Source organism: Eulemur rufifrons, chromosome 7 (genome assembly GCF_041146395.1).
Source record: "Eulemur rufifrons isolate Redbay chromosome 7, OSU_ERuf_1, whole genome shotgun sequence".
Lineage (NCBI taxonomy): Eukaryota > Metazoa > Chordata > Mammalia > Primates > Lemuridae > Eulemur > Eulemur rufifrons.
Window position 1 is genome coordinate 114,651,228 of NC_090989.1, and position 18,127 is coordinate 114,669,354.

Consider the following 18,127-nt stretch of genomic DNA (forward strand, 5'->3'; position numbering starts at 1 on the left):
GCCCGGGCAACAAAGTGAGACTCTGTCTCAAAAAAAAAAAAAAAAAAAAAATTTCCCTTTTTGTTGCTTTCCACCTCTGCAGTCAGTAAGATTACAGGTAAAACCTACGAATGGAAGCTTTTTATTTCAGTTTGTATTCCCCTTCTCTTGTATAATTTTAAGGAACTAAGAAAGATATGATATACTTATCTCTGCCAATTTCAGCAACCAATGCCTTTTTTTTTTTATGTCAAATAGTAAATTTAATCCTCCAGACAATTACTATTCTATCTACATGGCTTCTTTCTTACTGTTATCACAATTGTTATCATAAGTGAGAGAATGACCTTGAATCTAAGAAAAGTAGAGTTTGTGTTGTAAACCATAAAAAGCTCATGTTTTGGCACATAGTTAAGGTTGACCAGAAAATTTCTTTAGCCTTTCATTCGAACCTGGAGCTGTTGATACAGGTCTGGTTCTGTGTTTCACGTATGTTTTACTTTCTGGGTATATTATTAGTTACTTGTTTTACTAAATTAAGGACAACTTGAATTTAGTATCATTAAGACAAAAATTTACTTAATTGTTGGTCACTGTGAGGTATTCCATTTACTTCAAAAATTTTTACAAGTCTTTCAAATTCTAGTGATTTTAATTCAGTTTGGTTTATATATGTGCTGTATAGCAGCTTGGGATAGATATGAAGAAAATCAAACAGTATGCATTATGTCCTTAATAAATTTGAAAATTTACTGTTCTGTAGGACCACTGGACCAAAATAACAAATCACCTTCAAGGGAAAGAAAAAACAATCAGAACTCAACTTGCATTTTTCAAATTCATGGTTCCCACATAATAAATTGGACATTTATTAGACCTTTAGTGTTGTTTGAGAATAGATGACACCCTGAGACTTGGATGCGAAGCACTTGTCCTTAGGGCTCATCTGCTTCTGGCAACTTGTTTATAGACTTTGTAAAAAAGCACTACTTAACTTTCTAGGCCTTGAACAGTTTGATGTCTTTGATGAAGTTAATGGGACCCAAACATGTCAGTTCTGTGAGAGTGAAGATGATGACCACGCTGAGAACTGGCCTTCGATTCAAGGATGATTTTCCTGAATTATGTTGCAGGTAAATGACTGCCTGAGTTCATTAATTTTTTTGCATTCCCCAGTAACACTAACTTGAGTTCTTAATCTCTTTGAGGAAAATTGAGTTCAAACTGTAAATTAAGGTAGAAAAGGAGAACATATTTACTTTTTAAAAATGTTTTACTATAGAAATATTTTAACAAATCGGGAAATAGGAGAATTACTAATGACCCTACATACCTATTTCCCAACCTTGGCGATTATCGACATTGCTAGTCTTATTTAATTTATTCATCTCCACCTTTTTTATTGTTAGTTGGAGTATTTCAAAGAAAATCCCAGAATCACTGTACTTGTAAATACTTCAGATATATATAATGGATAAGGGCATTTAAAAAAATAACCATCATGACTTACTAGACTTAGCATCTAATCTACTGTCATCTAAAGCTCAATCCATATTCCCATTTCCTTCAATTGTCTCAAAGATGCTTTTCTCAAAGATGTTGGCTTCCTTGAATCACAATCTAAACAAAGTCTATATATCACACATTCACAACCTTAAGGGGTTGTTTGGCCCCCTAAGTATCTCTTATAAACAGCCTCCCGCCTTAAATCCCCTCCTCACACATATTTGATTTCTTTCAGGTTGTTAAGATTTTGGGGTATATGATTTGGCTGTTAGCTGAGTTAACTTTTCCCTCTACCTTTTTTCTCCTTTATGTTTTTCTATATAAACTGGTAGATAGATATAGATACTTGATTAGATTTAGGTTCAGTTTGTTATGAAAAAATACTTAATAGGTGAGGCTTTGTGCTTCTGTTGTATTGTAACATGAGCCACATAATATCTGGTTGTCCACTTTTAGTTATGGTAAGACTAATCAGTAGATTTAGATTTTATCAACTCAAATCCCTCTATTATAAAGTTCCCATTAATCTTTCATCTAAGGGCTTTAACATTAATTAATGATCATTGCCTAAGTCCATTATTTCATTAAATATGATAAAATAGTGATTTTCTAATTTTATTATTCCTTTTGTATTTATTAGGTGGGATTCTTCTTAAAACAAAATAAACTTCATCATAAAAAATCTGGCTAGCCAGGCATGTGACACATGCCTGTAGTTCCAGCTACTCAGGAAGCTGAGGTGGGAGCATTGCTTGAGCCCAGGAGTTTGAGGCCATCCTGGGCAATATAGTGAGACAACGTCTCTAAAAAAGAAAAAAAAAATTGGCTACCCTGAAACATAATTCATATAGGAAAAGCAGTTCATACAGGGTAGCCAGGATAAATAACTTAAACATTTCCTTTCTTTTTTTTTTTCTTTAAGACAGAGTCTCGCTCTGTTGCCTGGGCTAGAGTGAGTGCCGTGGCGTCAGCCTAGCTCACAGCAACCTCAAACTCCTGGGCTTAAGGGATCCTACTGCCTCAGCCTCCCGAGTAGCTGGGACTACAGGTGTGTGCCACCATGCCCGGCTAATTTTTTCTATATTTATTTTTAGTTGGCCAGATAATTTCTTTCTATTTTTAGTAGAGATGGGGTCTCGCTCTTGCTCAGGCTGGTCTCGAACTCCTGACCTTGAGCGATCTACCAGCCTCGGCCTCCCAGAGTGCCAGGATTACAGGCGTGAGCCACCGTGCCCGGCCTAACATTTCCTTTCAATTATCAGTTTTCAGAATATAGATTTGTGCCCCAGGAACCTCTGGTAAAATTTTTCTACTTTTTTTGTATCATTTTGATCACATGGATTTTTATAAATTTGGTGAATTTTAATCCTTTAAAATCACTATTTTTTTGATTGCTGAAATCTTTTTTTCTTTTTCTTTTATTTCAGCATATTATGGGGGTTCCATCTTAAGCCAGAAGAAATCCCTTTAAGCTGGTGCCTGTGACATTTGACATGATCCCATTAATCTTTTATAGATTGTCTGTTTTTTGGTGACACAAGATGTCCTAGGCTCATCTTGTACATTTCCTGCCTCTGATCCAGAATCAGCAATTTCTTCAAGGAGCCCTGGCTCTGATTCCTTTGAGCCCAGATTAATTCCCAATTTAGGCACTCATTAGGCCTACTCATTGCTACTGAGTTGTCATTGCTTCTGAGCCTTAAGTGAATAGACCTACTAGATAATTTGTATTATTTTATAAAGAGAAAAAAAATCATGAGTTTATATTTTTAATTCAAATTAAGGATTACTTAGTTTTGACTTAACTCTTTGGTTTTACATTTCAGTTATGCTCTAAATCTTTGTTCCTAATGACTTATAATTACATGTTTACTTAATTTTTCTTTCTGTCTATATATATATATGCAACTTAAAAATGACAATTCAATATTACTGCTGACAGTAAGACTGTTGAAAGCAGTTTAAGCTCCTTGGAAGGTTGTTTTTGTCCTTAAAATATATCCTCTTAGAGATGTACAGTCAGAATAATATGTCTTTAAAGTTTTGTAGAGACAGGATCTCATCACCTTGCTTTTTTGATATAATTTGGAGATCACTTTATTTGAATATATAGTACTGATCTTTATTCCAGTTTTAAAGGTGCCTTGTAATCTATTGTTTGTATGTATCTTTGTTTCTTCAGCTAATAACTAATTGATGGAGCTTTACAAATAATAAAAATAATGGAACTTAATTTTTATTTGTTTTTTCACATAGAGCTTGGGACTGCTTTGTTCGTTGCCTGGATCACACTTATCTAGGCTCCCTTCTCAGTCATGTAATAGTAGCTTTGTTACCTCTTATACACATCCAGCCTAAAGAAACTGCAGCTATCTTTCACTACCTCATAATTGAAAACAGGTATTGTAACTGAAATTGGTAATAAAAATAGCAACTTTTTAATTGTATTTTATATCTCAAGGTATTAGGATTACAGTTGGTAATGTGGGACTATTCACATTTTAAAATTTCAGAGTTCATCAATAAAAGTAATTGGCACATAATTACATATTAAATTGATGCTATTTTTTATGGTATTACTTCCATTATAATTATTTTTAAAACTCATTAAATAATAGGTCAGCAACTAAAAATTATTTTTATTCTGAAAAAGTGAAGCTTTCTTTTAAATTAAGGCAGACAGTTATATAGGAGGAGAATGGTTAGGAGGGATATTCACCTACTTTCTGCAGCTTACGTTAGTTGAAATCCTTTTTACTTCATTGCATTAACCTTTGAACTAGCCACCCTTCCTTTAAGCTTTTATCATGTTTCTTCATACTATTACTAGAACAGTCTTTTAAAATCATCTCTTTATCTGTATTATTCCAGCATGAAGAGACATTCTGTGGTTCTCCATTTCCAAACTGATAAATTCCAAATTGCTTAGCTTGACATTCAAGGCTTTCCAAAATCTGTCCATGTCTTTTTTCTTAATATCTTTTCCCATTATTTTCCAAAACAGGCAGGAGGCTATCACCAATGTGGACTGCTATTGACAGAACATGCATTACTCCTCTCCATCTGTGCTTTTGATTCAGGCTGCTTTTTAGCCTGGAATGTCTTTCTATATATTTTTTAATTTTTTTATTATTTTACTTACTGTTATATGTCATATAGTTCCTTTGCTTCTGCAAAGTTAGGATTTAAGTACTACTTACTTACCTACTCACTAGCACAGTATATCTTCTACCACAGTCGGTTTTTCTAAAACAAGTCACACACCCAGCTCAGATTGAAGGAGAAGGGACTGTATACGTGGATGTGTATACTGAGAAGCATGGTTTATTGAGGGCCACCAATGTAACAGACTATCATAGGATGGTTTTCTTAGGTTTGGTTATTTGCCACTATTAATTTACCTGAGCATCTTAGATGTGGTTAGGAAGAATACTTGCATGTTACTAATCAGCTGGCACTTTTAAGTGTGAGTTAAGTCAGCGTTAGTTTCAACTTTGCTTTTCATTTTTTTAGTATCCATATTCTTGTCAAATAATTCCTTTTATTCCAACTATTAGGGATGCTGTGCAAGATTTTCTTCATGAAATATATTTTTTACCTGATCATCCAGAATTAAAAAAGATAAAAGCAGTTCTCCAGGAATATAGAAAGGTATTTAATTTTTTATTTATGGTTTAGGAAATCACTGATACAAAATTGTTCCCAAATTCTAATACATTGAGTAAAGATCCTTTAGAATCATATCTAGGGATAGTATAGTCCTATTCTGATAGCTAATTCCTGATGAGTAGATAATGCTACCATGAATCTGTGACTTTTGGTGAGAAGTTTTAGCATTTAGATTAAAAATATAATAGCATTAGATAGAACAGAGAACAAAGAATACAGTTCTTGTGCCTTTACTACTCAGGTCAACGTGTCCTTACTTGTAGTCCCCAAAAGGAGAAGCTGCCACAGCTGAATGCCCTGAGAGAAAAAAGAAAAGTTGTGGGGTGATTTTAGTTTTACTGTGCTACAAACCATGGTATAGAAATATCAGATCTGAATTGATTCCTGAGCTTTAGAAGGAGAATAATCTATAATTCCAGTATCTTGAACTCTAGTGACCTCTCTGAAATTATGAAGGTATTTGTGGTGATTACATAGCACTTCAGGGCAGAAAGTGGGATGCCTGAACTTAGGTAGTGAAAGGAAGGAGTGAAATACCTACATAATCCATAGGCCTGGTTCAAGAAAATTAAGTAGCTCTCTGTAAATTAAGGGAAACTTCTTGTCAAGAAGCATTTATTTTAGATAAGTAAATTCTTATTTAGTTGGTATAAAATTTTTCTCTAGGCCTGAAGATTTTAGAATGAAATCCTTTTCCCAGAGAATTACTAAAAATGACATATGCTATACAAAGGAAGTGATGGAAATTTTATTATTTTTTAAACTGATTTTATTGGAGTATAGTTTAATTAGTGATAATTATATAGGGAAATTGTTGTTAAAATAGTTAATAAGGGATGTCTTTCTGTGCCCTTTGTGTAGGAGACCTCTGAGAGTACTGATCTTCAAACAACCCTTCAGCTATCTATGAAGGCGATTCAGCATGAAAATGTAGATGTTCGTATTCATGCTCTTACAAGCTTGAAGGAAACCTTGTATAAAAATCAGGTATGTTAAGCTGATAAAAGTAGAAAACTATAGCAAGAAAGGGTTGGAGGTTTAAAGAAAAGATGACAGATTGGTATTTTTGTTTGAGATTTAGTAGATTCAATGAAAGAAGTAATTTTTATTTTACCTAGATTATCAAATCTGATTGAGAATCAGTAATCCATGAGATGTCCTTTGACATCTTATGTCAAAGCTGTCCTTTGAATCTTAGAGATTTGCATTTTTTTGTTGTTTTTGAAGGGTCATGATTTGATGGTTATATTTTAGGATACTGCATCTTCCTAAATAACAATGTATATGTTTGTATAGCAGCAGTTTATGTGAGTCTTCTTACACATCTCCTGTAGATATCTGTCATATAAAATGTCAGCAATTTTAGTATTATACATTTTGACCGAATTACCTCTGTTACTTTTAATATAGCTAAATTTTTAACTTTACTTTTTCAAGGGGCCAGTGAACATTATTCTTTTCTTTGGTAACATAATGAAGATTATCCCTAAACTTGTTGATAGTGAAAACTGGTATTTAAAATGTCAGACTCCTTCTATAAATGTACATATAGTAAAAGATTTAATTGAGTTACTCATTTTTGTATGCCAAGAACCCATATGGTAAGATGTGACCTAAGACCTAAGGCCTAAGACCCTCATGAGTTATTGGGTTACAAAACTGGGTTATATTTCTTTTCATGATAGAAGCAAGCACTTAGGACAAAAGATATATATGATGGTAATAAGTACATGGTTTCTGGGGCAGTGAACTTGTATAACCAATATGGGTAGCAGGCAGTGTGGAGACGATTCTACTAGATTGAATCTCCACTAGTTTAGGTTTAATGTCTTCCTGACTATGGATCTGCATTATCAATGTTATAGCCTCAATTTCTACACTAAACTACAAGAAACTACCCAGTTCTTCCCCCTTTCCCCAAACCTTGACCTGGGTTCCAGATAACTTAAAGGGCTTCTATCTTTTAAATTTAATGCAGAGGTTTATGAATAACAAAAATTCTCTCCTCTTGGCATAAAGGTTTTCTAGTTTAGGTTATTTCCAAGCATATGGCTTAGTCATGATCTAACACAAGGAAATGTCATCTCGGTCATCATTTCCTAGGTGTAAGTGACAAAATCTGAGAACTCAAGATTTCTTACACTCTTAGGGACAAGCCACAGCTGCCCCATTTTTGCCACCTGGGTCACAAAAGATAAATCACATCTGGTAATTGCCTGACAAGGGTTCCTTCAATGTGAAGCCCCAGTACTAATAGATTACCTAGGTAGGATAAGAAGGAAAGTGTATTTGCAGGAGTCTTAAAGGTCAAATTGAATAGATTGATTAAGATATAATGGCCATATATTATTATAGGATTCTTTAAAGTAATTTAGTTTAATTAATTTAGTTTAGCATTTATATCTAGTTGAATAAATTTACTGTAGGTAAGAAAAAAAACTAGAGGCAAGAAGGCTTGGAGAATCCATGGAGAGATAAGAAAAGAAAAAGAAGAATCCAGAGACGCATGTCTTCTAAGCCATACCCCAGCAAATACCAGCCCAAAACACCTGGGCTAAAGAGAGAATGAAATAGGAGATTACATCAAAGGAACATCAAAGTTAAAGACAATTGAATTAAGCTCCAGAATAGCACTGTCAAAAGGAACTTTCTTTGAGAATGAAAATATTCTATATCTGTATTGTCCACAGTAGCCATTAGCTACATGTGGTTCTCTTGAACAGTTGAAATATATGACTCAGGAACAGAATTTTTAATTTTGCTTAATTTAAACTTTGTTTGTTTAAGATAGGGTCTTGCTCTGCTGCCAAGGCTAGAGTGCAGTGTTGCAATCATAGCTCACTGCACCCTTGAACTCCTGGACTCAGGTTATCCTTCTGTCTCAGCCTCCCAAGTAGTTAAAAATCACCAAGCCTGGCTGATTTTTAAATTTTTTTGTAGAGACGGGGTCTTGCTATGTTGCCCAGGCTGGTCTTGAGCTCCTCAAGCAGTCCTCTTGCCTCATCCTTCCAAAGTGCTAGAATTACAGGTGTGAGCCACTACACCCACCTGAGAATATTATAAAAGAACTTCATCCACAGGAAAGCACCAGACCCAAATGGTTTCACAGGGGCATTTTTATCAAATCTTCAAAAACCAGATAGCCTCCTCAATGGTGTTCATATTTTTCCAGAGCATAGGAAATGAAAGAAAACTTCCAATTTTTTTAAAAAGGAGCAATATATAACAGTGTTCACTAAACTTAAAAAAGGCAGCTCAATAAAATTAAAGATCATTATTACTTATGAATATCAATGTAAAAAATTCTAAATAAAATATCAAATAGGGCCGGGTGCGGTGGCTCACGCCTGTAATCCTAGCACTCTGGGAGGCCGAGGCAGGTGGATTGCTCGAGCTCAGGAGTTCGAGACCAGCCTGAGTGAGAGCGAGACCCCGTCTCTACTAAAAATAGAAAGAAATTATCTGGCCAACTAAAATATTTATATAGAAAAAATTAGCCAGGCATGGTGGCGCATGCCTGTAGTCCCAGCTACTCGGGAGGCTGAGGGAGTAGGATCGCTTAAGCCCAGGAGTTTGAGGTTGCTGTGAGCTAGGCTGACGCCATGGCACTCACTCTAGCCCGGGCAACAGAGTGAGACTCTGTCTCAAAAAAAAAAAAAAAAAAAAAAAAAATCAAATAGAATTCAATTTCACATTAAGAAAATATCTCGTGACCAGTTGGGTTTTATTCCAGGATTGCAAAGATAGTTCAAGTTTAGCATCCATTAATATAATTCATTATATTTATTAATGGATCTAAAGAGAAAAATCTTCCACAGATGCTGAAATAGACTTTGACAAATTTCATTGCCCACTTCAAATGAAAACACTGAAGAAAATATATACTACCTTATAGTATATATTGATATATACTACCTTAATATATATAATAAATGTATACATATATGTATATATACATGTTTATGTGTATAAATATATACATATGTATATGTACATATATACACCTATTTAATGGGAAACAAGAAACATTCCCACTAAAAGCACTTTCCTGTTATCTCCACTACTGTTTAATATTTAGTTGGAGATATTGGCCAATGAATTTAGGTAAGAGAAAGAAATCAGAAGCATAAGAATTGGAAAAAATACAAAACTATCTCTATTTACAGATAATTTGCTAATATACTTGGGAAATTTTAGAGAATTGATAAAACTGACTCAAGACAACAAATGAATCCAGTAAAGTAGGGGATATGAAATTAACATATGAAAATCAATAATTTTAGCCGAACTTGGTGGCCTCCCTATAGTCCCAGCTACTCTGGAGGCTGAGGTGGGAAGATCGCTTGAACCCAGGAGTTTGAGGCTGCAGTGAGCTATGATTGTGCCACACTCCAGCCTGGGCATCAGAGTGACCTGTCTCTTAAAAATAAAAATCAATAATCTTCATATAACAAGCAATAACCAGGTAGAAAAATTTTTTCCAAAACCCCATTTACAATAGCAGTAAGAAAAGGTAATATGGTTGGGAATAAGCTTAACAGGAAATATATAAACTATTAGGAGGAAAAGGTGTAATAGATTTAAACAAATGGAAAGCATACCTATTATTGGGTAGGGTAACTCAATATTTTAAAGATTTCAGTTCTCCCTAAATTAATTTATAAATATAATGCAATCCCAATAAAAATGCCAAGGTTTTTTTTAACTAGAAGGTTCATAGTAATTTTCATATGCAAAAATAAACATGTAAAAGTAGGTAGGGCCCTGCCTCCCAAAAAACTATGAGAGTATAGTAGCCCTAGGAGACATTAATATACAGTATAGCCACTATTATTATAACAGAGATACTGGTGCATGAATAAACACACCAGTGGGAAAGAACACAAAGTCCAGAAATAGAGCCATTTAGTATGTGATAAATGTGATATTTAGTATGGACATTTAGTATGTGATAAATGTGATATTTCATATGGACATTTAGTATGTGATAAATGTGATATTTCAGATAACTGGGACACACATGGATTTTTGTTTTGTTTTGTTAACTGGTTAGCCATTTGGAAAATGATAAAATTGGATCCATATGTTAAAAAGCCATTTAAAATAGATACATTGAATACATGCTCATTTAAAAAAATTCTCTTGGAATTCAATATTTTTTGCTTAAAAATAAAACTCAGTTTAACCTAGAAGTGTGAAATAAAGTGAAAATATTTTTGAGCACCTGGGAGATAAGTATATATTTAAATTTCTCATTTAGTATTTCATAATATGTATTGCCTTGAGTATGAACTACATTTATTGTGTCAACTAAAGTGTCCTTTTCTAGGCCAGGTGTGGTGGCTCATGCCTGTAACCCTAGCACTCTGGAAGGCCGAGGCGGGGGGATTGCTTGAGCTCAGGAGTTCGAGACCAGCCTGAGCAAGAGCGAGACCCCGTCTCTCCTATAAATAGAAAGAAATCAGCCAAATAACTAAAATTAGGAAAAATTAGCGGGGCATGGTGGCTTGTGCCTGTAGTCCCAGCTACCCGGGAGGCTGAGGCAGAAGAATCGCTGGAGCCCAGGAGTTTGAGGTTGCTGTGAGCTAGGCAGATGCCACGGCACTCTAGCCCAGGCAAGAGAGTGAGACTCTGTCTCAAAAAAAAAAAAAAATTGTTCTTTTCTTTATTTTCTACCTTTAGCAAGTGAATAAATGTCTACTTTTTTTCCTTTTTACTAATTACTAGGGCTTTTTTTAGGTCTTTATGGCTGAATTAACCTGTATTGTTATTTAAGAAATTGACTATTGAAGATTCTGGATGAGATTAAATATCTTTTTTATTTTTCTTTTGAAATATATCACTCTAATTTGTATTACTGATCATGGTTCTAACATAGAGTTTGAGATGCTTATATATGCTTTACTTTTGCTAGAAAGAAAATAATATAAATGAAGTGGTTCTATTAATAAATTGGTCACACAAGTATAATATCTAAAGCTTCACTGGCTTAAGAATAATCTCTTCTTAACATTTTATTCATTACAGCATCATGAGATCAATGAAAAAAGATCAGCATATTTTTCATTAGGCTACCTCTTTCTTCCTATGTCTTTTTTTCCATCTCCACAGAACCCTTTTTCTGTATCTTTTTCTCCTTCTTTGTTAGTTTTTATTTATTTTTAAATCTCCTTGTTTTAAGTAATAGTTGTTCCTCCTTGACTTATTTACTGTCTATTGTCCTTGAAAAATTACCCAGTTCTTTTTCTTCATCTTCATTGCTGCTTTAACTTGTTAATATATTTGTTATTGTATATACCATATGATATTTTAATTATTTGTTTACATGTGTGTTTTCCCATGAGACTGTGAACTTGGGATAAGACTTTGTCTTACTCATTTTTGTATACCAATGTAATAATGCACAGTAGTTATTTGTTTAATGGACTAATGATTAAGACTTTCAAGCACACTTAATGGTTCTAATTGTACACAACATATTGTGAACTATTATGTGAACTTATCAAAAACTAGCTGAAAAGATTGTAGGTACAGGAATTTAATTTTGTCAATATTTATGTTAGATATTTCTTAATATTTTTAAGCTTTATAGTTTAGGAAAATATACTAGTTTCTAGAAGTTACATATAAATTTTCTTTCTACTTTTATTTTAGGAAAAACTGATAAAATATGCAACAGATAGTGAAACGGTAGAACCTGTTATCTCACAGTTGGTAACAGTGCTTTTGAAAGGTTGCCAAGATGCAAACTCTCAAGCTCGACTACTCTGTGGGGAATGTTTAGGGGAACTGGGGGCAATAGATCCAGGTCGATTAGATTTCTCAACAACTGAAACCCAAGGAAAAGATTTTACATTTGTGGTAAGTAATGGTAGTTAGAAATGACAAAAAGAGTTCTGTGTCCTACTGAGGCTTATATAGTCCATTTACAAAGAAGTATTCGGCTTATCTTTAATCATAACTTATCTAAACCTGACAATTTAGGTAACTTCTGAGTTTATTTCTTATTGCTATTGCAGAGACTGTTAGCCAAAAGCAATAAAGTTGGAGTCCAATCTAGTGTGTTGTGTTTTTGTGGATAAAGCTTCCTAAATAATTATGGCAATATTTAAAGCCTAATTAATTATTAAATATTACTGTTTAAATACTATTGCTAGTGTTTCCATGGGAAACTAGTTTCCCAGGTTATTACAATAGTATGTGTATAAAAAAGTTTTTATAGTCAGATGAGTTTGGGAAATCCATGTAGAACAAAATTAAACAGAACTTTTAATGTATCAGTATGCATTATGAATCTCCAAGTTTATAATATAAGTGTATATTAAAATTATATCTTAGGGTTTCTCAAGTGACTGTTAGGCTCTACAGAATGCAATTTAGGAAATGCTGTATACAATTTGCTTTTTAAAGAATTAAAAAACAAAATGCAAATTGTCAAGGCTATGCAAAAGTTGTATTCTAATATACTTTAGAAATAGCGTAAAAAGCTTTAGATTTTGGCTTCTTAGCTACAGATTATATTTTAGCTTTGATATCAAACTTAGTTTGAACCTCACTGTCCTTTCCTTTTTCTAAGTTAAATCCGCTTAGACAGCTAAGTTAAATTCACCATAGAGGAAATAGTATACCTTCAGAAAATTTACACCGATTATCCTTGAATTTTTTTTGTATGTTTGTTTTTATTGAGACTGGAGTAGAAGATTCAAGCTTTGCCTATGGATTATTAATGGAGCTGACAAGAGCTTACCTTGCATATGCAGATAACAGCCGAGCTCAAGATTCAGCTGCTTATGCCATTCAAGTAAGAGTGCATTTAGTCATTTTTGGCTTTACATTATTGAATTCAAGTAAGAAAGTTATAGATTCTATACTTCTGAAATTCCTGTTTCTCTTAATTATCAAAGTAATACAAATTCATGATAAACATTTTAGAAATTACAGAAGCATATCTTAACAGATTATTATAGCTACTTTCAAAATTTTCGTATGTATACACAAATGCATTCTACTGCCTCAACTTTGTGACCATAAGTAAGTTACTTTGGTTCTAGGCATTGAAATAAATATCCTAAGGAAGTTCAAAGCTCCAAAATTTTAAAATTTTGTTTATTTTTCTGTGTTTAAGCATACCTCTGAGATATTACAGGTTCAGTTCCAGACCATTGCAATAAAGTGACTACCTCAATGAAGCAAGTCTTACAGAATTTTGCTTTCCTGGTGCATATAAAAGTTACATTTACACTGTACTGTAGTCTGTTAAGTGTACAACAGCATTATGGCTAAAAAAACAGTGTACATACCTTGGTTTAAAATACATTATTGCTAAAAAATGCTAATGATCCTGAGCCTTCAGCAAGTGATAATCTTTTTGCTGGTGGAATGTCTTGCCTCCAATGTTGATGGCTGCTAACTAATCAGGGTGGTAGTTGCTGAAGGTTAGGGCGGCTGTGGCAATTTCTTAATATAAAACTACAACAAAGTTTGCCATGTCAATTAGCTCTTCCTTTCACAAAAGATTTCTCTGTAACGTTCAATGCTATTTGATAGCATTTTACCCACAGTAGAACTTCTTTCCAAATTATAGTCAGTACTCTCAAACCTGGCTACTGCTTAATCAATTACGGTTATGTAATATTCTAATTCCTTTCTTCTCTTTTCAACAATGTTCATATCATCTTTACCAGGGTAGATTCTATCTCATGAAACCACTTTCTTTGCTCATCCATAAGAAGCAGCAACTCCTCATCTGTGCAAGTTTGATCATGAGAAGGCAGCATGCAGTCACATCTGTAGGCTCTGCTTCTGGTTCTAGTTCTCTTTCTATTTCTACCATGTCTTTTGCAGTTACTTCCTCCACTGCAGTCTTGAACCACTCAGAGTCATCCATAAGGGTTGGAATCAACTTCTTCCAAATTCCTGTTAATGTTGAAATTTTGACTTTCTCCCATGAATTATGAATGTTCTTAATGGTATCCAGAATGGTGAATCTTTTTTAGAAGGTTTTCTATTTGCTTTGCCCAGATCCATCTGAGAAATCAGTAACTATAGCAGCTAGCGCCTTATGAAATGTATTTCCTGAATAATAAGACATGAAAGTCAAAATTATTCCTTGATCCATGGGCTGCAGAATGGACGTTATGTTAGCAAGCGTGAAAACAGCATTAATCTCTTTGTACATCTCCATCAGGGCTCTTGAGTGACCAGGTGCATTGTCAGTGAGCAGTAATTTTTTTTTTTTTTGAGGATTAAACACTCCCTTAAGAGATTTTATTAGATCATATATCTTCACATTTTCACTTAAAAGCATAGAGCAAAAATATTTTGAACGTAATCTTTTATTATGAGCAGTAAGGCTCAACAGTGGGCTTAAAATAGTCAGCAAACCATGCCACAAAGAGATGTGCTGTCATCCAGGCTTTGTTGTTCCATTATAGAGCACAGACAGAGTAAAGGTATTGTATTTCCTAACGGCTTCATGATTTTCAGAATAGTGAATGAACTTTGGCTTCAACTTAAAGTTACCAGCTCCATTAGCCCTTAGCAAAAGAATCAGCCTGTCCTTTGAAGCTTTGAAGCCTCCTCTCTAGCTATAAAAGTCCTAGAGGGCATGTTCTTTTAACAGAAGGCTGTTTGATTTACATTGAAAAATCTGTTATTTAGAGTAGCCACTTTCATCAATGATTTTAGCTGGATCTTGTTTAAATCTTGCTTCAGCTTCTATATCAGCACTTTCTGTTTCACCTTGAACTTTTATGTTACAGAGACAACTTCTTAACTTAAACTTCATGAACCAACCTCTCCTAACTTTGAACTTTTCTTCTGCAACTTCTTTACCTTTCTCAGCTTTCATGGAATTGAAGAGAATTAGGACTTTAGATTAGGCTTTAGTTTTAAGGGAATGTGTGGCTAGTTTGATCTTCTATCTCTATCTCAGCAAGAAGGCTGTTTCAATTTTTACCATTGATATGTTCACTGGAGTAGCACTTTTACTATAATTTCCTTCAAGAATGTTTCCTTTGCATTCACACTTGGCTAACTGGCATAAGAGACTTTTTTGCCTATCTCAGCTTTCAATATGCTTTCCTCACTGAACTTAATTTTCTAGCATTTGATTTAAAGTGAGGGACATGTGACTCTTCCTTTCACTTGAACATTTAGAGGCCCTTGTAGAGTTATTATTTGGCCTAATTTCAACATTGTTGTGTCTCAGAATAGGAAGCCCTGAGGAGATGGGGAATGGCTGGTCAGTGGAACAGTCAGAACGCACACAACTTTTATCGATTAAGTTCTCTGTTTTATGGGCATGACTTGTGAAGCCCCAAACAATTACAATGGTAACTCAAAGATTACTGACCACAGATCACCATAACTGATATAATAATAAAGTTTGAAGTATTATGAGAATTACCAAATGTGACACAGAGACACGAAGTAAGCATATGCTGTTAGAAAAATGGCACCAATAGACTTGCTCCGCATAGGGTTGCCAAAACCTTTAATTTGTAAAAAACACAATATCTCTGAAGCACAGTAAAGTGAAGTACAATAAAACAAGTTATGGCTGTATTTTTATAACTATAATATGTAGAACATTCATGAATATGAAGATAAAGGTTTATCTGCTTCACTGTGGACTTACAAATATAAAATATGTATTTGTAGGAGTTACTTTCTATTTATGACTGTAGAGAGATGGAGACCAACGGCCCAGGTCATCAGTTGTGGAAGAGATTTCCTGAGCATGTTCGGGAAATACTAGAACCTCATCTAAATACTAGGTATGAGGGCTTATTTAAACTACTTTCATAAAATTGTTTTTAACTTTATTTTTGATACAGTTTTTTAGCATTAAAAATATTTTCACTATCTTATATGTATTTTTTACTTTGATTTATAATTATAATCTTGTCAAAATGAGAAGTACAGTCTGCTTGTTGGGTTAAATTTTATAATTTTAAGTATTTAGACAAATTCACTGAAGTTAAAAGGATTGATATGTTTTTAAATTCAACTACTTTGAAAGAGTCTACTTTAAGCTGAATATGAGTTTAAACTTTTGATAGGTATAATTATAATTAATATAGACATTTAGAGTTTAAATCTTGTCCAAAAGCCTTTAGTAACCTCTATTAATACATTAACTGCCATGTGAGTTGTGTTTAACTCACACTTGTTTTGAGCCTGGGATCTCATGAAACGTATGTAACTCACAGGTCTCTTTACCTTGAGAGCCACATGCTGTGCAGGCATCTCATGCTGCCATGCTGTAGCATACATGTCACGTGATAGGTGGCCCCCTGGGCAAAGCCCTGTAGTTGGTTCATGACAATCTTACTTGTCGATATTCTTATTGTTACAATTAATATTGACAATTTAATTGCATATAACTCATGCACAGAAAATAATAAAAAATAACATTTTTCATTAAATTAGAAAGGATTGTTTTGTTTTCAAAGTTTTTATTCTATTTTCATAATAAAACACTGTGACCCCAAGGAAAGAAATTTTTTTTGTAGTGTAGCAGTCAATGTGTTAAAGATTTTCATTGCTCCTAATTTCTCTTCATAAATATGTTTTTACTCTCTACTTTTGAAAAAGTATTTTCTAATCTTCTTTCAATTTAAATAACTTTGTTAGGATTGATTAAATGTGCAAGGATGACACGCAAATTCATGAAGCATTTTATATTTTTAAAAATCCATAAAATTATAAATTATTATTAGAAACTGTAATTTTTGGTACTCTAGGTCACAGGCTTATTAGATACATGACCTTGGAAAAATTGCTTCTTTGAGCCTTAGTAAAGTGCTTGAATTGTACTAAAATACTTTATAAAAGCCCTGAGGTATGCATATTTATTTGCTAGATAATTTTTTTATATTTAGAAACCTTTTAAACATTTCTTATGACTAACATCATTAAAGATGTGATTCATTAATATAAAGTTAAAGTCTAAAATTAAGATTTGGGTTTTCTTTTTCGAAGACTCCACATTTCTCCCATTTATTTATTCTATATTTTATATAGCACATTTAGATGTTTAAGAATTTTTGTAACCTACTGGAAAGTTTATGGCCTTTGGAGTTGCATAGACCTAGGTTTGAATCTTGGCTCTGCATTTGCTAGATCTGAAGTCTAGAGCAAATTATTTAACACTTCCAAATCTCAATTTTTTAATGTTGAAAATGTGGATAATTTTACCTATTTTGTATGATCATTGTTAGTAATAAAGGAGATAATATTAAAAAGTACCTAGCAGAGTGCCTGACATTTAGTTGACACTCAATAATCATTCAATTCTAACTTGTTGAATAAATTCCTTGAATTTTGGGAGGAATTTGTGGGGCTGGCTATTGTCTACTTCATAAGAATTAGAAGCCCAACATTTCTGCCTATTTGTAATTGAATTAAATATTTCGTAAGAAACCAATATTTTCTGCCTACTTGTTATTCTTTCATAAGAATCAACTTTTAAGTGGTCATTTACAAGAGTGATCTTATCAAAGCAATGAGAATTCTTCTGCTTTTTTTTTTTTGCCCCCTCTTCTTCTCCTTCTTCCCCTCCTCCCCTTCCTCCTCGTCCTCTTCTTCTTCTGATGGGGTCTCACTCTGTTACTAGACCTGGAATGCAGTGGCTCAATCATTCCTGACTGTAACCTCAAATTCCTGGGTTCAAGTGATTGATCCTCCCACCTCAGCCTCCCGAGTAGCTGGGACCACAGTTGCATGCCACCACCCCGGATTAATTTTAAAAGATTTTTTTTTTCTTTTAGTTATGGGATCTTATTATGTTGTCCAAGCTTGTCTCGAACTGCTGGCCTCAAGCAATCCTGCCTCAGTCTCCCAAATAGAGAATTCTTGTCTACTTCTAGAGGTTAAAGGAACCTCTCAGATGGTTCCTCAATAGTGGAAGTTAGGAGACCTACCTAGCTGGGGTCTACTCATTGAATTGGTGCCTCAGAAAAATAAGAGG

The 18,127-nt window shown here is 33.8% G+C and overlaps 1 protein-coding gene across 2 annotated transcripts in view; it reads left to right on the plus strand.

The window, feature by feature from the left end:
* ATR (ATR serine/threonine kinase) overlaps window positions 1-18,127 on the plus strand; it is a 115,874-nt gene that overhangs the window by 41,213 nt on the left and 56,534 nt on the right. For both annotated transcript variants that reach the window (XM_069473139.1, XM_069473140.1), the window contains 7 exons: window positions 982-1,112; window positions 3,742-3,885; window positions 5,043-5,136; window positions 6,016-6,141; window positions 11,809-12,015; window positions 12,842-12,955; window positions 15,817-15,932. In XM_069473139.1, coding sequence (XP_069329240.1) covers window positions 982-1,112; window positions 3,742-3,885; window positions 5,043-5,136; window positions 6,016-6,141; window positions 11,809-12,015; window positions 12,842-12,955; window positions 15,817-15,932 — 932 coding nt within the window. The remainder of the gene's footprint in view (window positions 1-981; window positions 1,113-3,741; window positions 3,886-5,042; window positions 5,137-6,015; window positions 6,142-11,808; window positions 12,016-12,841; window positions 12,956-15,816; window positions 15,933-18,127) is intronic.